The following is a 20232-nucleotide window of genomic DNA, read 5'->3' as shown; positions in this document are numbered from 1 at the left end:
TGCAAATGTAGGTCAACAAAACAAGAAACCTGATTTACAACGTGCAACGTGCTTGTAAGTACAAAGGAGAACAGAAATGTGACCTCATTAAAAGCACCTAGCTGCTTTGTTAACATTAAAGATACACTAAAAACAGTTTTAAGACTTTTTATACAGGACTAGTGTACGTTTGTAGTTCACAAAATAAACTTATATGTATTTAAAGTCAATGGGTCTGTCCCAGTACCCACACTTGCAATCTTTATACACATTTTCAGTATTTTCCACTTTAAAATAAAAATTTAAATGTTTTTAGTAGTAAACAGCAGTTGCAAACATTTACAAAATACACACTCATTTCTCCACCGACAAAAAAGGGCAACACTTTACATTTACTAACCTACTAAATAATATGTATTTAACTTACATTGAAGTTCCTGAACATGAAGAATGATGGGATACTCTTGGCCTCCAAAAAGTACTCTTAGAGACAGTTGGGGATGTTTCATGGCTGTGATGTACTGTAACTAATGCCTTATTGCTTTTTTATTACAAAAAAGGGATACACACTTGACATGTCCAGCTCAAAGTCTGAGGACACTACCATATCACTTGATTACTGCAATATCTTTTTATGGCAGAAATAGTATGAGTATTATAGTAGTATGCTATTTGGTTTCACTTGGAAATACATCAACACATGAAAGAAAAGTCCTGCAATTTCAAGACGTCTTTAAGAATTGTGTTAACATGCATATTCAATAGTATCCACTAAATTAGTTTGATCAAGACAGTTTAAAAATGATAAATAATGTGCTGCTAAAACATTAATTATATAATTAACCATATAACCAGTTGGAAAGATACTTCCAAATGAAATTGGCTTTTCCAATTATCAGCCAAAAGTACTATTCTATGCACAACCAGTTCAGCAGGTGGAACCTACAAAGAGTGAAAGACTACACAATGCCCAGACTTGTTCGCAACTCATTCACAGACACAAAAAGCTGCAACAATGTTTATTTGCATTTTTTTTTTTTACAGCATGTTCTATAAAAATATGTATTTTGCTAGAAAAAGAAATGTAGAGACAAAAAAGAAACAAATGCTTGACATCTTAAATCCCCCTGGATCATGGATATCCACCTTACTGCGATTATAAAAAGGTTGGGGATAGTAAAGTTAGAGATGACATATGCTTTTAAATGCAGAAAAAAAAACATTTAAAAAGGAAGACAAGAGAGGTAATAAAGGGCCGATTAAGTTACACTTTTTCAAAAGGGAAGAGGTGTTTCTGCTCTCCACGTTTCTCTCGTTTAGTTACACGCCGTACAATCTTTTCCTCTTCTTCCTCTTGCCTGTTCTGTGGCCATGAACTAGCCAGAGAGGGTGGGGCTGACTGAGCCCCGCCTTCTTCCTCATCTGAGGACAGTCCTTCGGCCCCGCCTTCTTTCCCTTGCTTAAGCCCCATCCCTGATGCAAGCCCCTGTTGCCCATAGCGACGCTTTAGCCTCTCTTTTATCAACAGGCCTTTGACCAGCAGGGTCCAGTTAGCAACTGCACGCTTCTCACGTTTCTGTTAAAAGATTCAAACAGTGATGTCAGCATAATTTTTTACAAAACAACTTTTTCACCTCAAAGTCAATCGAGTGCTTTAGATGGGGATGCTGTTGTGAAAGACCAAGATCTATGACAGAAAAAAAAAAAAAAATCAACATACCTCTTCTTCTTTCTTCTGCTGAATATCTTGCTCATTTTCCCAGGCTGCTTTCAGGATTTCTTGGTGTTCTTCACAGACAATATAGCCATCGTTACTGAAACACATTGATTCAATAAAATCAGATTGTACAAAAAAACACATGCATACATTTTTATGTATTATATGTATCATACAGACAGACACAAAATGTATCCATATTATATTTTTATTCTTTTACCATGTATGAAATGAATGGAACAAGAACTGCCCATTTCTTACAGATGTGTTCTAACCAGATGTGAAACATTTCCACATCGAATGCAAAACTGCTGTGAAACAAACACAATCAGAGCTAATCAGCACTGCATTACAATTCGCCTACTGCGTGTCCCAAAACATAGTATCTCAAAGGTAACCTGATAATCTAAATGCAGATCCATGCACACTCTAATATTGCCCATACTGACGGTTAAGTAGAGAGGATTAGATAATCAATATTCAGCATAAACAGAAACCAAATGAGTGACAAAATGTCCCAAGTGTTCTGTCACTCAGTTGTGGCTGGATAGGACAAAACATTTACATGGAAGAGAGACAGCTTTTATCATATTTCGCCTGGTTGGGACATGTTACAAACACAAATACACACAAACTTACACTGCATGTGCAAATCCACAATGGTAATCAAAACCAGTCACCGCTGCAGCACAGTCTATGTTCAGTTTTCGAGCCACTCTGTGCAGATTTGGCAAATGCAGGTGAACACATCCTACTGGTAACATGCACGACTTAAACATGTACACATTCCCGAACTCATTACGTGGTACCTGAAACACACAGCAAAGAACAGACCAGTATATCTTAAGTAATTATGTTCTTAAACTTTATAAAAAAATTATTTAAACTCACTTTGCCATCAACGGCGATCGGAGGCTGGTACTCTTCAGTTTGCCAGACTCCAAAAAGAGCCAGATCTTTGACACCTTTCTGCTCGGACATCATCCTGGCTTTACGAGAACGGTTGGAAAAACCAACCACCATCTGAAAGAAAGCACTTAATATTAAATTAGCTTTAAAAACAAGAACATATTAAATCATGATCAGAACAGACCTTGTATGGCTCTTCTCCTAGTCGAACTGTTCTTGCTTCCTTCAGCCAGGTATCTCTAGAATGGAGCGTCTGCACACAGTCTCTGAAAATAAATAAACACCATTATCAATTTCTATTTGTTGTAGTGTCTCAGATGTGGGGAAACAGGAAATATGGCAACAAAAATAGAAAAGAATGTATGTATAGACTTAGATCACCTTTGCTCTCATCTGATGTTCACTTAAAGTGTTATTGTTAACTAAAACAAACTATATAAAATAGTGTTTGGTCATTAAAATAAATCTGAAATAAAGGAAAGTCATTTCACTCGGTGGCCAACACCTCCGGCAGATATTTTGGGCATCCAAGATCAAGGCTGTATCCGAAATCGCATTATTCCATACTATATAGTATATACTATTAGGGGTGGGAGATATTGACAAAAATGAATATCTTGATATATTTTTTTCAATATCTCGATATCGATATTCAGACGATATTTTTGCAATCCTTCAAAGAAATGTGTGCAAACTGGCAAAGAAGGTCATTAGAACACAACACCGTGTTTGTAGCAGCAGTGCTGTTTTGTTCAGCACGAAGCCTTTCATACTCTTCAAACTGTGTTTTGTGCGTGGTACGGAGATGATGGAAGAGGTTGGTTGTGGCGCTCTGCTTTGCAGCGATCTGCTTGCGACAAATTCTACAGATGTGCGACGTTTGTTGCTCGTCTTTTTTGTCAAAACCAAACCATCTCCAGGCTAAAGAAGCTGACCCACGTCTCGCTGTTAGCTCGTCTGGCACTGGTTTTGAGGATGACTGTGTATTTTCGCTTTCTTCGCTCATTTTTGTGTTGTTGCGCTCAAAGCTAGATAGCAAGTGACTGATGAGTAACATACGCACGGCACATTGTAACGATGTAAGACGTCAGGGGCACTGAGGCATTATGGGCAGTTCCCCGTATTAATAAAAATGTTTTAGTTTGTACTAAAAAAAAGTTTTTTCTAAAAGTTAAAAGAAGCTCTGTTCATGTTCCGAGGCTATTCCGGTGGATCTCTTGGGAAAATGTATTCCATCTTTTGGACTCATCATTATACAACGCAATTTTCTAATGATGCAATCACGAAGCTCACCACTTAAGGATGCCACAGACTTTTAAGAAAAACTTTTTAACTTCAGACTTCAGTTTTCCGCAAACAACGCATATTTTTCCTTTTCTAGCAGCTATTTTATTAATCGTACATCGGCTTTACTCTTTACGTTTTTGGATTGTTGCTTCAACCTTAGAAACGTCATAACACACAGGTAAGAACTCCGTAGTTGTATTGCAAATTAGGTGCAACTGAGGAACGATCATGATTTTGTACAAAAAAACAAAAACAAACATAAAATACAGTCAAACAAACCCCTACATTATTAAAATCGCTACATATAATTGTTTAGAAGGTTATAGTGTGCGTTATTTGTTTTCTCTTTAACTTCCTTCAGCTCTTTTCATGTTTGGGGGGTCGGATTGTACAAATTATGAAATATTCGATATCCCAATTTTGCATATCGTCCAGACAACAATTTGGATATTATCGTCTAAACGATATATCGCCCACCTCTATATACTATGCAAAAAAAAAAAAAACTTTCTCAAAATAAGTACCTATTTAAGAGAGTATGCGATTTCAGAAGCAGCCCAAGTCCTGTCTACTTGAATTGGGAAATCCTGAAAACTCAAAAACTGCATGCTGAACTTACATTTAAATAACATTTCAAATCAGCAACAAAATCTGACATGAACAGTAGATGTTATTTCTTATGATCAAATAGTGTTAAAAGAGCTTTTTTTTTTTCAGGCTAGACCAGCCAATGTGCATGTTCTAGCACCCGGAGCTTCTAATGGCAGCTGCGGTGATGCAATGACTTTACCAATTGGCTCATTTATTTAGAAGGCAGCACTTAAGTAACATGAGGGCACCATCTTTGTATATCTATCTAAAGTCTTTGGTTTAATATCAGCCATTTACTGGTTATTGGTCATAACAGTGGTTTATCTGCATAAATACATTTATTTAATAATTCAAACAGTATGTTTTTTTCCAAAGCAGATTTACAAAAGGAATATTAATGTTGTACATTATAATGTTGTTGTACCTACATTCACTTGTAGCATACAAAATATATGGGGTTTACCGTGAATAAACAGGTTCTCCTCTGCAGTACCCCAGGACAGCGGCTGTAGGGGGGTAGAGGGCCTCGTATTTAAGCAGGTGCCTCTTTAGCACGTACAGTGGATGGTTCTTATATTCTGAGATGGATGTCGGCAATGGCTTGTCCAGTAACTTTGCCTGCATCTGATGATGAGGAACACAGGTGAGTCTTAATGCACGTCACATATGTAAATATCGTTATATATTTCACTTAGCCTACTGTATGCTCATACACAAAATATACCATAATTTAAAGCTCTGTAGTATTTGAAGAGAATGAATTACAGTCTGTAAAGTGTGCATGTAGGTGTGATGCACAATAATAAATATGAACTTGTGCTGACTGTAGTTAGGGTTAGTAATATTTATACATGATTTGACGGTTTATTTTATTAAATATCAAAACTCGACCATAATTTTAGATTGTTGATATTAAAATAAATATAAGCTCATGCAGTAGTTAAAAATTAGCAATATTTTTTTATTTGTTTATTTTATTAAATATAAAAAATCTAAAATGAGTGCTTTTTGTTTCAAAAACATATGGCATTATTTTACTTCCATACCAAGGTTGCATTAATTTGATCAATAATACAGTAAAACAGTAATATTATGAAATAATATATTATGACAATTTAAAAATAACAGTTTTATTACTCCAGTCTTCAGTGTCACATGATCCTTCAGAAATTATTCTAATATGCTGATTTGGTGCTCAAGAAACATTTCTTATTATAAATCGATGTTAAAAAAAGTTTTTTTTTTTGGAAACTGATACACCTTTTTCAGGATTTTTTTTATTAGAATTTATTTGAAATATAAATCTTTTGTAACATTATAATTGTCTTTACTTTTACTTTTCCTCAAGTTAATGCATTCTTACTGAATTAAAAAAAAAAAAAAAACCTTACTGACCACAAACTTTTGATCACAAATTTAAGTGAGAGTGCAAACGTACCTCCTGATCCTCCTTCTGTCCTCGTTCAGTATCTGGAGACTTGAAGATCTCCATAGTCTCTTCCCACCATTCAGAGTCGACGCGTCGCCGCCGTGATGATGTCAGCCATGTGGGGTCATACCTGCTGCTAAGATCTTTCAGGTACCCCTCGTCATCCACGCCCACCACGTAAGTGATCGGTTGAGTCGCCTGATCGGAGCAGAGCTGCAGTTGGCCGACTCCTTGGTCCACATCAACACACACCCACCTCCCGGTACTTTCCAAATAAACCTCCAACCACTCATCCGCCCCTTTTCCCTCTTTTCTTTTACGTCTTTGTTTCTTCACCTCTTTCTCTTCCTCCTCCTCCTCTTCTTCTTCCTCCTCCTCCTCCTCCTCCTCCTCTTCACTTCTCTCCTCCTGTTTGACCTTGCTCGACCTCCGAGGAGCCCCAACTTTGCCTTTAAACTTTCTGCATACTTTCATGGGCCCGTCGGAGTCTTCACTGTCATCCTCATTGGGTGGCTGAAACTCCTCATCACTCAGCTGCTCCTTCTCCTCCTCACTGCTGACTTCTTTGTATGACACTTTTGAAGCTACACTTCTTCTTCTGCTGTTTTTGGGTTTCAGGCCCCCTGCTGCCTCTTTCTCTACTGCTTCCTCTTTCTTTTTCTTTCTCTTTCCACCCCTTTGCTCTTTTACAGCAGCAGTCGCTGATGACGGGCGTTTGGATCCAGGGGATATCTTAAGATTTGGGGAGGGTTTCTCTGATTGATCTTTCTCTGGAGAGCTCTTGGTAGGTGTGGTCTTACTCTAAAAGCAAGAAAAAATGCTCAGTCTATCAAAAAACAAAGAAGGAATTTTAACAAGCAAAAGAAATAAGAATCGAAAAAAGTCACCTTGGTAGCAGGCGGTGGCTTCAGAGGAAGAGGTTGCAAGGACAGCACCAACCGACAGAAGAGCCGCAATGACCGCAGGACCAATAAGAACAGCTACAGAAAGTGACATCACAGATCAGAACCAAACTCAGTTAAACCCCAAAACACTACCATTCAAAGTTTGGGGTCAGCAAGACTTTTGAAAGAAATGAAAACTTTTATTCAACAAAAATATGAAGCAGCACAACTGTTTTCAACATTAATTATAATAAGAAATGTTTCTTGAGCACCAAATCAGCATATTAGAATGATTTCTGAAGGATCATGTGACACTGAAGACTGGCCATGACAGGATTAAATGATATCTTAAAACAAATTAAAATAGAAAGCAATTTATTTTAAATTGTAATAACATTTAACAATATTATTGTTTTTACTGTATTTTAATCAAATAAATGCAGCCTTGGTGAGCATAACTGGCTTTTTCAAAAACATAAAAAAAAAAAAAAACCTTACCATCCCCAAACTTTTGAACAGTAATGTACCTTGTATCTTATATACATGTTTTTTGTATAATTCATCTGCTATAAGGTCAAGGTAAGGAAGATCTCTCTCACATAGGTCATCTCCTCATGGTCCCTTGCTGATAAACAGCCAATTCGTTTTTCCAGTACTATCCTCAACTCCACTCCCTTCTCCTCAGGTAAGGTGGGGTTTAATGTGAACGTCACTTGAAACCTGGGAGGGGGTCACAGAACAAAAATTATTAATTTACAACACACAACACAGTCAGAGATTATTGATACAATATTTGCATATAGCACAGGAATAGATGCAGAGGCACATTTTTGTGGCTAAATGTAAATTGTGTATATAAAATCAGATAGCAGTCTGATTATTTAAAGGGTTAGTACACCCAAAAATGAAAATTATGTCATTAATGACTCACCCTCATGTCGTTACAAACCCGTAAGACCTCTGTTCATCTTCGGAACACAGTTTAAGATATTTTAGATTTAGTCCGAGAGCTTTCTGTCCCTCCATTGAAAGTGTATGTACGGTAGACTGTCCATGTCCAGAAAGGTAATAAAAACATCATCAAAGTAGTCCATGTGACATCAGTGGGTTAGTTAAAAGTTTTTGAAGCATCGAAAATACATTTTGGTCCAAAAATAACAAAAACTACCAGTTTATTCAGCATCGTCTTCTCTTCCAGAATCCTTTCCATTGAATTGATTCCATTGAATCCTTTCATCTGGCGGCGTTGGTAATGCACTTTTACGTCACCGTGGTTGTTTTTGGCGATTAGGACATCTGCGACATGCACACTTACGCACCATTTTAAAAAATATAGCAATACCAAAATACAAACAATGTAGAATAGCTTGAAAACAGCATGTGTCTCCCTCAGACTGTAAATGAAGCTTGTGCACACCGGATAACACGTCAGCAGCGTCACTGCGAAGTCCTGAACCCGGATTGACAACAGACCCGGAAGAGAAGACAATGCTGAATAAAGTCGTAGTTTTTGTTATTTTTGGACCAAAATGTATTTTAGATGCTTCAAAAACTTCTAACTAACCCACTGATGTCACATGGACTACTTTGATGATGTTTTTATTACCTTTCTGGACATGGACAGTATACCGCACATACATTTTCAATGGAGGGACAGAAAGCTCTCGGACTAAATCTAAAATATCTTTAGAACGGAGGTCTTATGGGTTTGGAATGACATGAGGGTCATTAATGACATCATTTTCATTTTTGGGTGAACTAACCCTTTAAGGGCCTGTTGTTTACACCTGGTCACTTCATGTGTTTTACTGATCGGATATCTGTTCGATTTGTTTCCATTTACACTTGGCTACATAAATGTGTCTCAGCAAAACAAATATACTTTTTTTTACATTTTGGGAAGAGTAAAATTTACATATGAGGTTGCAACAATCAGATGCATTTACACTTGTCCTGTTTCAGGACACTCACACTCATATAGTTCAAACCTGTACGACTTTTTCTTATTTGAAACACAAAATAAAATATTTTTTAAAAATGATGGAAACCAAACAACATTTGAGCCTACTGACTTCCATTGTATGGACAAATACTGAGGCATTTCTCAAAACATCTTTTATGTTCAACAAAAGAAAGAAAGTCATACAAGTTTGGAATAACATGAGGGTAAGTAAATGATGATATTTTCATTTTTGGGTGTAATATGCCTTTAAATAACTAAGTGTAATACTCCCCCAAGAAGGCAAATCAGGCTTACCATTTGAGAAGCCCCTCCAGGAAGCCAGTGTTTATGCGTTTTATAGCAACTGTAGTAAAGTGTGCAGGCAGTATTGACAAGGCAACAGCCAACAAGTCAGGCTCACAGGCGAGTCTGTTTCGAAACAAACCGCCAGCCAATAAGCAAAGCAAATGAACCTGTATGACAGAGTAAATAAGAAATCATACACCAGTACAATACAAGTAATTAAAAAAGCCAAAAAATGAATAATGTGAGTTCATATTATACATTCCTACTACATATTATTGCAATAAACTTTTATTATATTATATTATGTTTAGAGCTGTCGATTTAACATGTTATTTTAATTAATTAGTAATAGAAAAATAATGTGATAAAATAATTTAACGCATCTATTGCACCCGAACATGATGCAGGTTAAAAACTCACGGTGTGATGTAGCCTATAGAATGCAGTTAGAATGGCCTACAATTCAAGATATCAGGGCAAAAGTGCCCCTGTATGAATTTTTGTCTCATATATAGGCCTATATGATATAGTATTAGTTAAGCAATACCAATGTCACACAAGTAACAAGCGCAATATCACACAAGTGCAGTTTTTAATCATGAATAGCACAAGTGCCAATGCGATACTGATTTTATACAACAGTTTAATGAATAAGTTAATGTTGTGATATATTTTACACACAATATTATCAGTTTTTGCTCAATTTTTCCAAAGAAAATATTATCTATAAAGCCAGAGCAAACTTTTGTGCATCTCACAGCAGTGTTTCGTTTCTGAATGAATCCGCTTTTGAGGGAATCAATCGGGTAAACCACTTTTTTCAATTGCCCATTCATAAAGAGAGCCATTAGGTGGGTTCGACTTGAAGTGGCGCTGCACAGACCGTTCAGTGTATGACATCAAAGTACGGCGAGAGAGCGATTAGAGAGCAAATGGCTCTGTATGCTTTCAAATCGCTCTTGCAGTACTTTGATGTCATACACCGATCGGTCTGCGCAGCGGCGCCTCAAATCAAACACACCTATTTATATAATTCCAAAATGAATCAGCTGTTTGAATGAATCGAATGAATGACTCAATCACTTACTTATTTAGACATTTACAGCATGGTAAGCATGGTTTACAACAACTGGAAGCTTTAGTTTCTTATTCAGAGTATCATTTCATATTTCAGGAAGAGTTTGCCCATTAAATTCTGTTTATTTACGTTTACTCACCCTTGTATCGTTTCAAACATGTATAACTTTCTTTTATATAACATAAAAGATCATTTTTAGATTGTTGGTAACCAAACTGCTTTGATCTACTAAATACCAATTCAGAAGCAGCCTCTGTGTAATAAATTATATGTTGAATCAAATAAAATATTTATTTTTAAAACTATTTTTTGTAATGTCTATTTGATGATTTTCTCATTTAACACAATAATGACTTTAAATCATCTTTTTGTGGTAATTTCTGACTGTAATTTATGATTAATTTGATTTTTAAAAAATGTAAGCGCTTGACAGCCCTAATCATATTACATTATATTTATTATATTATTCAAAAAAGTGTGATCAGTAAGATTTTTTCTGAAAGAAAATACTATTATTCAGCAAGGATCCAAAATAAAGACATTTATAATGTTACAAAAGATTTTTATTTCAAATAAATACTGCCCTTTCAAACTTTCTATTCATCAAAGAATCAAGGTTTCCACAAAATATTAAGCATCATGTGACACTGAAGACTGGAGGAATGGCTGCTAAAAATTCAGCTTTGCCATCACAGGAATATATTACATTTAATTATTAAAACAGAAAAAAATTGGTTTTAATTTTCTCTCCATTTGTAATAATTTAATTTGTTTTTGTTTTTTTTAATATTTGAAATAAATCATGACCTTGATGTGCATAAGATTTTCAAAACATTTTTCAACCCTAAACTTTTGAATGATAGTACGTGTATATTTAGCTGGAAAAAAGACTAAACACACACACATACCTTGTGGGTATCCACCAGCAGTTCCTTGTTAAATCGTTTCATCATTCGACGCAGATAAGTTTCAAACTCTTCTTTCCTTTTCTCCCTGGAAACAGTTGTCATGGTGTTTAGGATTTTCCTTTCAATCTTTCTGACCATCACAGCTCCTTTTATGAACGTGACTGCAACTATCTTGTAGACATTTACCACACAAAAGAATTTCATCGCTTAGCAATCTGCCAATTATTAAACTCTCTCTCACACACTCACTTCCTCTGCCTCTTGCGAGCCATGTCTGGAGTCTCGATCTCAATCTCCACAGGCTTTGACACAACTGCCAGTTCTGCCGAGTCCACAGGACCCAGCGGTTCTGCCATTTCTGATAAAGCACACAGTTCAAAACATGGTAACATCAGTGCGTATGAGTGCTGAAAAACACGCCAGCTTAGAACACTTACTGATACTGAAATATATAAACATCAGTGGTTCACAAAATGAGACTATGCCTATACCTTCCACTTCCTCCCAGTCCTCCTCATCTTCACTCTCTTCCTCTTCTTCTTTGACTTGTTTCGATGGTGATGAGTGCTCTATGAACATGGGGCTCATCTCCTCAGTGTGGTCACTCATGTCCTCTGGCTCTTCTGTTTTAACTTCACTGTCCCGGAAGTACTTGCTTGTCCTCTCGTCAGAGGCATCTTTGACCTTTTTGGACACACGAGAGTTTTTGCAGTTCTTTTTGTCCAGCATACCATTTTCTGAAACAGACAAACAGGACAAGAACAGAACAAAGATGTATTAGAGAGCAGAAATCAGACCATCATCATTCAGGATGTTGGATGTACTTGATTGACAGGTTGACATTTCAGTCTTTACACAAAAATTGGACATTTTTACTCTCACATTCTGCTTTCTAAATACCAAAAAGCACTCAAAACAGACACATAATCCCAAATATGTATGCTGGACACGCCCACACTCATATATTGGTGACACATTAAATCAAATGACAAGAAGAAGGGCTTAATTTGAAATGCATCCGTTAAAAACAAGCAACGCAAGAGAACTCGAGCGAGAGTGGCTGTACACCTGCATACTGCAGCTGTATGCATCAACCGTGCACTAAATTCAACTATCACAGTTCATTCATTTAACTGCAATGCTGCCTTTTAACAACTCGGCGAATAGTTTTGAGACAAAATACATTTTTATGGAGCGCAGATATATCTCTATATACAGATACCTTTGTTTTTTTGTGTTTTGGATGCCGGTTTGTTCTTTGCAATCTGCTTCGGTTTCTTTGTGTCCGTTTTCTGCTGTGTCTCTTTTCTCTTTGCCATTTGCTGTCGCTGTTCGCGGACTGTTTCGGGACAAATGAAACACGCATTCAGAGAAAGAGAGATAGACTTGCGTTACACGTCAAATTGTGTAATGTAACCTGAAGACCACTGTTACTCAACACAATCACTCCCACCTTTCATAACACCGAAAGCATGCACTTTGCTTGCAGGAGATCCGATAATACGTCACATCCGCCTCTACTAACGTTGTATCATTGTAATGTGGTGATCTAAACGCTAGGAGGGGATGTTGCACAAACTTCTTTTTTCGTTATCAAGGTGGATAGTTCACCCAAAAATTAAAATTTTGGCATCATTTATTAACTCTCAAGTTGTTCCAAACCTGTATGAATTTCTTTCTTCTGCTGAACACAAAAGAAGATATTTTGAAGAACGTCTGTAGCCAAACAGTTGATGGACCCCATTGACTTCCATAGTATTTTTTTTTTCTTCCAAAATATCTTTTTTTTTCTTAAAGTGTTTAAGAATTTTATACAGGTTCATTATTCTAATTTTTCATTTTTTTGTTTTGGGGGGGGGGGGGGGGGTTAACTATCCCTTTAATCATAGCATTAATATTTTCTAGCTTGATGACAATATGGTTCTGTCCATAGTCTGGGTTGGAAACCGCTGTGTTTAGCACTAGGATAGTGTTTTTTAAAAACCACAATCCCGTTTTATTGATCAATAAATAAACACACATAGACAACTGTACAGTTATTATTTTATTATTTGAACGTTTTCCATTAAGCTTAGGAAGATTTGATCTTTGATGAACACTAATCATTGTGTGCTGTTTCAATCACAGGAATCATATAGATGATCATATTTATGATGTGGTGTGATAATAGCTTGCCATAAAAACAGGTGTTAATAATATAAAATTCTGTTTATTTAAATTCAAAATTGCTGCTGTTTGCATTATATAGGACATTAACCTCATTCAGTCAAGTTCATTAACATTTGGGCCTGACTTTGTGTGTGTGTGTGTGTGTGTGTGTGTGTACGTCTATGTGTATGTACCTGATGGTGCTGATGCAAATGAACAGCTGTTTTAGCATCACTTGGCAGCAGATGTCCAGCCAGTGTGTGTGTGTGTGTGTGTGTGTGTGTGTGTGAGAGAGAGAGAGAGAGACAGAGAGAGAGAGAGACTTCAGAGAACCGTCTGTGGACTTCAGATATCAGATATTCTCCCTGCAGCCAGCCAGACTCAATGGGCATCTGTGCCCGGACCGATGCCAGGACAGGTGTATGTGTCACATGATTGGCATAGAAAGAGTGGTATTTGGCACCAATACTCAATGACGACACAGTCCCCCAGCCCTGCATGGCTTCCATCCCTATATGAGTCCTGAGCATTCTCAGATAGGAATAAAAAGCCATACGGGGCAAAGAGCAACGAAAGAGATCTCTTTCAGACATTTACACACAGTAATTCCATCTATTTTTTATGCCAATACACAGAAAACGTGATTCCTTGGTTTTATGTTGTAGCGCGACATCCAGTGGAGGTGTCCGGTATTACAAGTTTGCTCTTAAATCGCACTGCAATAGTCGTCACCACTACCGTTGTGACCATTACAGGACAATCTTTCCGATACAGCATTGACAAAAATAACGTCATATCCCTAAACTTTAAAAAAATAGCGCTAGATTTTACCCGCTGGAGCTAAAATGTCCACGCTAAAGTGTGAGAACAAACCACTTTTTTTTTTTTTTTTGTGAATGAAATAATTCACATTTCCCTCATTGCAGCCAAATCGATGCCGTTTAAGGTCGATGGCATCAATACACACCTTAAGTAGCTATAACACGGATCGCCGGCACATGCACCTGTTGTCCAGTCATTGCGATGTCTGAGAGTAAAAACGTGAAAACGCTGGCGAGTATTTTCTCTCCGTCCGTGCACGCGCAACAGGAGGAGCACAAACCGACGAGACTCTCTGCATAGAAAAAGAAAAAAAAACTGGTAAAATAACAGGTTAAGCAAAACTATAAATCTTTATGAAGGTCGAGCTATGTTCTCCAGTATCTGACGCGCGGTTCGGTGCGTAAAAACTAGCAGCTCAAATCGTCACCATGTCATACATGACATTAGGATGACCAACGCATGATGATGAAATGACTGGAAACGTCCGTGTGACATTCTTGCAACATTACTGTTCACTACATAGGCTGATAGGCTACTATGGCAAGCCAGATTAACATTTATTCATGATAATAAAAAAAAAATTATCTCACTAGTTACAGTTGATTTTTACCTAATTAGCCTAAATATTATTAGCCTAATAAAACTAATTGACTTTAAATGTAATGCTAATAAAACATTACTAGTAAGACTGAAATGCTGCTAGTAATAACTGGAATAGATATTAATAATAGTATTTTAGGTTTTTGTAAAACTGCACTATATAGGGATAATAGTAACTAAAAATACTACTAGAACATAACGAATAGGTAAAACTATAAAACTGGAATAGGCACCATCATCAACTGAATTACACACTAGTTGGAAAAGAATAGTTAATATATGAACAACAGATCCTCATAGGTTTCAAATACCTACAAAAAAAAAATGTGTAATTTCTTAAAAATGACAATGGATTAGTACTTGGCACTATTTGGTTGGACTAATACCAAAGGTATTTGCAGATTTAGTCACTATCAGAATGTGTAGGTTAGTAGCCTATCTAACGAAAAGTGAAATTAGTCATATTTAATAGAAGACAGTACTGCCTATTATAGATAACTAGTAAGCTAACTAAAATAAAAAAATAGGCTACTAGTTATTTTTACGGCATAAATGTTAAATTTGCGTGCCATACTATACCTCCTTTTCTGTTTTAACAGTTCGACGTAGCCTCATTTTACACGAGTTTTGCCCTGTAAGAGATAAGCGAGTCAGACAGAGATAGACAGAAAAGCCCTTGATCGATAATATCAGTGACCGGATGAGAGGAGCCATGGCGCAGCAGTCTGACAGGAGAGAGAGAGAGATGATGAACGGCGAAAGTCTGTCCGGCTGCTCCAGACTCCGGAGGAGAGAAGTCTGCGATAAAGCAGCGGCTGAGGTGAAAAGTTAGCGGAACGGCATTCCTCATTCCAAAGCATGGATCGGAACATGTCATCCCGACCCAAATGCCCGTGTTTCCAGCTCCAGTGCCTCATTCGGATGATCATGAATAGGTATCGGTATTAGCGACTGTGAGCCAGCAGGTGGATGTCGCCTCGCCCAATCAGAGTCCCGGTTTCACGGGGCACAGCAGCGTCAGTCAGTCAGTCAGCCAGCCGGTCGGAGTTTGAGCAGCGTTGTGCAGCTGTGCGCCCCTCCATTCACTCTCGCGCAGACAGAGGCGAGGGGGCCGCCGCGAGGAGGGGTGGGGGAGCGGACAGGCCCCCTCCCCTGAAGCCCGGACGACCAATGGCAGTGGAGCAGCGAGAACAGAAAGGACATCATACCTGAGCACGAGACCAACCTCCGTGCGCGCGGGGGATTTTCCCCCCTCATCTGTTAGAGAAGCGCGCGTGTTAATAAAGGGCTGCGGCCGCTGAATAGGGCCTTTTTTAACCCTCTTTTCAAATACCGCCAAAAAAGCAGTTTCTTTTCTGCCTCTAATAGTACACGAGAGACATTGGAGTGGGAGAGCAGTAAAATATGTGTGTATGTGTGTGGCTACTCTTCCTACATCTTGCTCCTTCATTCTAATGAACAACTCACCAGGACATCCTGCACTTGCTCTGTGCTTCTCCCTCCCTCTTTACTCTCTCTCTCTCCAATCTATGTGTGTGTGGTTCCCCTTTTTATACTTTGTCGGGCGTCCGTTCCTGTTGGTTGTCCTAACAACACACTGTAGACTCAGACCCCTTGAGACAAAAGACAGCTCCAAGTGTCTACGGAGAGAAGAAGAAGAAAAAAACCCTTCCACAGCCATTTGGAGGGTTCACTGCCCCCCTTCTCTTCTCCAGCACATTCCACAGCGTTTCCTCGCGCCCTCTCTCCCCTTGACCCTCCACTGCTGTCCCCCCCGAGCCGAACGGGGCACATCACGGTGGAACGGAGAGGGAGAAAGATGGGGTCGAAGGCGTTTTTTGAGGCAGAGGGTTTTTCTTCTTCAGGCGATAGAATAGCCATTCGAGGCAAATGTCAAATGATGTAACTCTTCTTCCGTCGGCTGCATGTTGTTTTTGTTGTTTTGCATTGTGCCCGTAAAAAATAATTATGTTGGTACAGAGGCAGGAAGAGGCTGCCTTTACTTCCACTGCCAATTGGGCTAAACCTGAAGGGTTTTTTTTTTAAGTGAGTGGTCTTGTGGTCTTAGAGGGCATACAAAATCTGCGCTTGAATGCCAGATTGTTAAAAAAAAAAAGATAGAAAAAAGAATTAAGGCAAGTAAACAAAGGTAACATGCATCTTTGGGAATATTATTAGGAATCCTAACAAACTAACTTCCAAATTTAACTGAATTTATTTAAACATATTTTAGTAATAATTATTAGATATGTTTTGAATAAAGTAAACTCCACAATTTTTGCCTATCAAGAAAACATCTTGTAATGAACAAACAAAAACAAAAAAGAGAGCAGAACACAAAAGAAGATATAAGATGATATGGGAACACTTTACAATAAGGTTTCATTTATTAACATTAGAATGAACAATAATCTTATACATTATTGTATTTGTTAACATTAGTTATACTATGATCAGGTGTGTATTTAACTAATGTTAACAAACAATAATAAATGCTGTTACAAATGCATTGCTCATCGTTAGGTAATGTTAGATAATACATTAACTATAATGTTAAAAAATGAGACCTTATTGTAAAGTGTACTGAAGATAAAAGAAGAATGTTGTTAACCAAATAGTTTTGGTGTCCATTGACTTCCACTGTATGGACAGAAAAAAGACATTTCTCAAAAGTCTAAATAACTTTTATGCTCCAGAAGAACGAAAAGTCGCATGTTTGGAACAACATGAGTGTGGGTAAATGACAGATTTTTCATTCTGGGGTGAACTATCCCTGCAACAATGGCAACAAAAATAACAACAACAGCATAAAGTCTGGAAACTGCGAAAAATTATTCTAACACTAACTGCATAATTATCCAAACCACAATGTATGCTAGGAGCTCACAAACAATAAACAAATCAGAAATATTCTCCAATATGAAACTCTTTGTTTAGACAACTCTGTTAAGCTAGTTGGATCAACATATTGTTGTTCAAACGTGTTTCATACAGATTCAAAGCCATTCATTACTATCAGCAATTCAAAAAGCCCTGTAATGTGGATAAATGTGACTCCTTTTTTAATAATCCCATAAGAACTCAGCATACACAACAAACCTTAATACTTTAGGATAATTCTGATGAAGTTAGAACTCACCGCAGGGAAAAAAAAACACCTGGACTAGGAGTAAATATGTAATTTGTGCAAGTTTGGTAAAGCAAATAAAACAGGTAATTGTGAATTTTAAAGTCTAAAATTTGAAATTGTAAGGTCAATTTGTGAGATATAAAATCACAATTTTAAGATACTATAATATCGTTTATTTATTTAGGTTATCTCTGTGATATCTATGTGAAATATCACACACACACACACTGATCCCCCCAAGACACACTTGTAAAGACTTGGATAAAAGAGCCGAGACACAATTGTGCATTTCTTTAAGGCAAATAGTGAGAACAGTTTAAGATGTTTCATGCTTGAAAGACCCTGAATTCCTTCTGCCAAAGAATGCAGGTGTTTGAATCATTTGTGAGTGTTCAAACAAACCTGAAGAAATGCAAGTGGAAGCAATTGCGTGGAAAGACGAGGCTCAGTAATAGCCGTGTTTACAGAGTGCTGACCAGTAATTTGGTATCTGTCGGTTTACCAAGCAGAGGAGTGTGGCTTCTCTTGTGGATAACACTACCTGAGTTTCACAGCGGAAAGTTGGGCACACCTGCATGTGCGATTAGTCGGAGGGATTGTGCGAACAGCAGCGTCGGCCGTTGGAACAAAAAGAGGGACAGGAAAATCATGAGAGTCATCTGGTCTGCAGCGAGGCTCCCCGTCAGAATTCCACGCTCAGCTCTCTGGACGCCGCACCAGCACAACGACACAATGAACTGCATAATCAACTGGGATTTACCTAACAATGAACAGACCGCCACACATGGGCACACAACATGCACGCACACACTAGGGAACAGACACGCATGGCACCTGAAACACACTCGCTCAAACACAAACACACAAACACACGCACAGCTGAAATAAGCATCTACTCACAGTTTTAGAACCACTGAATCAGCAGCTAGACCAGTGCCAGTAGTAAATGAGAACACAACCGCACACGACTACACAACATACTCACACTTACACTTTAATTAGTGACTGTGATGTGATTTATTTACGTAATTTTAAGTGTAGATCTCTTGTGATATGGGTGGCTGGGTAAATTGTGTACGGTAGTATGTGTGTGTGTGCAGTGTGATGTGGCTTGTGTGTATGTGTGAGCATGAGGTGCGAGTCTGATAGGGGGTCCAACAGCTCTTTGATCATGACAGCCTGCGGAAGAGAGCTTCTGACAGAGCTCTGCAACCCCTCCCACATACACACACACACACACACACACACACACACACACACACACACACACACACACACACACACACACACATCTAAACACTATTTTCAGTGCTTTCAATTTTAAATCAGCCTTTTTATGTTTTAGTTATCACTCATAAAGTTCTATATGGATGAAAGTAACCATTGTGCGCTTATTTAGTGAGAGGAGCATGACTGTTAGTAATGTCTGCTGTAGGTTTTCTGTCAGGGTTGAGTTCATAAGACCATCCCCTCATTCACTCAAGGGTGAAATCTCTGTTTCTTATCTTTTTATCCAGAAATGTTGGGAAAGTAGTCTCCTCTACCCGGACCAATAGAAGCAATAGATATTGCTATTCCTGTTCAAGGTTGTGGTGAGCTCAGTAGGGTTAGAATTCGATCCGATAGCAAACGTACGGAGCCCTGAGCTTGACATGTGGAAGGAAGAACAAGATATCGACGCCGCGATTTGGCCAACAATCATGTACTGTTGCAGCAAAATCAAGATATATCGTTTTGTATGGAGCCCCACATATGATATGCGAAAGAAAAAAAATAGATTTACAGAATTTATTAATTTGTGACGTCGTCAATTCATTCCATCGTTTTAGTTAAATCATGGCCACGTTGCACTAATTTGTTCCCTCAGCCTCAATTTAGCAAAATTAAAATGAGGGAATGAATTAGTGAAACGTACAAAAAATTATTAAAACACGGGCATGAAATACTTAAGTAGTGGGAAAGAATTTTTTAATTTTTAATATTGCAAGTTGGTGATTATGAGTTGGTGATTTCATATTAATTTGTACAAAACATATCACTGTAAACCCCTAACGCTCAAAATAATTAATTGGTTTGAGTAGGACAAACTTAAATTAAAACAAATTAGTTCAGTCAAATTAACTTTTATGAGTATTTAGCACTTTTTTTTGCTTTCAAGTTCACAGAACTGATATATTTGAAGTAAACTGAACTGTTTCATTGTTTTGAGTTTTATGAACTTATTTCTTTTAATTTAGACTAACTTAAGTTTAATTGAAACTAGGCTGGTATTTCTATTTCCCAGCATGCTTTGCCCATGGCACTCGAAAGGGAGAGTAAATACTAAAATTAAGTGTTATATCATGTTTTTTTGTTTGTTTGTTTTTTTGCACAAGATTAATGTTAAGTGGAAGATTTAGTAGTGATTAATGTTTTGTTATGCTAATTTAGAAGAGTTTCTGTTAATGTGGGTTTTTGGAGAGTTACCATCATGATGAAATGGTGTATGCGGCTTGGTTTAAG

General features: G+C 37.7%; 1 protein-coding gene across 5 annotated transcripts; it reads right to left on the bottom strand.

The window, feature by feature from the left end:
* Positions 1–992: 992 nt before the first annotated feature.
* xpc (xeroderma pigmentosum, complementation group C) lies at positions 993–18787 on the bottom strand. 5 transcript variants are annotated; one of them, XM_067393884.1, is made up of 16 exons: positions 15180–15273; positions 14146–14292; positions 12253–12369; positions 11522–11767; positions 11280–11388; positions 11031–11115; positions 9054–9211; positions 7396–7516; positions 6800–6892; positions 5922–6713; positions 4947–5107; positions 2790–2871; positions 2588–2719; positions 2336–2505; positions 1700–1793; positions 993–1555 (listed from the first exon to the last, which is right to left on the bottom strand). In XM_067393884.1, the coding sequence occupies exons 3-16, from the start codon at positions 12347–12349 to the stop codon at positions 1244–1246; spliced, it is 2652 nt and encodes an 883-aa protein (XP_067249985.1). In that variant the 5' UTR covers positions 12350–12369; positions 14146–14292; positions 15180–15273; the 3' UTR covers positions 993–1243. The 5 variants fall into 5 exon arrangements, 3 of the variants coding, with proteins under 3 accessions (XP_067249985.1, XP_067249986.1, XP_067249984.1); XR_010895875.1 differs by lacking the exons at positions 14146–14292; positions 15180–15273 and adding exons at positions 1917–2007; positions 12484–12512 and having other exon boundaries at positions 1524–1555; XR_010895876.1 differs by lacking the exons at positions 14146–14292; positions 15180–15273 and adding exons at positions 1917–2004; positions 12484–12512 and having other exon boundaries at positions 1524–1555.
* Positions 18788–20232: the final 1445 nt, after the last annotated feature.

Source organism: Chanodichthys erythropterus, chromosome 9 (assembly GCF_024489055.1).
Source record: "Chanodichthys erythropterus isolate Z2021 chromosome 9, ASM2448905v1, whole genome shotgun sequence".
Lineage (NCBI taxonomy): Eukaryota > Metazoa > Chordata > Actinopteri > Cypriniformes > Xenocyprididae > Chanodichthys > Chanodichthys erythropterus.
This window is presented reverse-complemented; position numbering and strand designations above follow the sequence as displayed.

What these genes read in the sequence shown, in the direction of transcription:
- xpc (XM_067393883.1), bottom strand. An exon ending in CAAAACACAAAAAAACAAAG is followed by an intron (nt 11,768 to 12,252) that starts GTATCTGTATAT and finishes TGTCTGTTTCAG; the next exon opens with AAAATGGTATGCTGGACAAA. An exon ending in CTGGAGGGGCTTCTCAAATG is followed by an intron (nt 7,517 to 9,053) that starts GTAAGCCTGATT and finishes ACCCCCTCCCAG; the next exon opens with GTTTCAAGTGACGTTCACAT.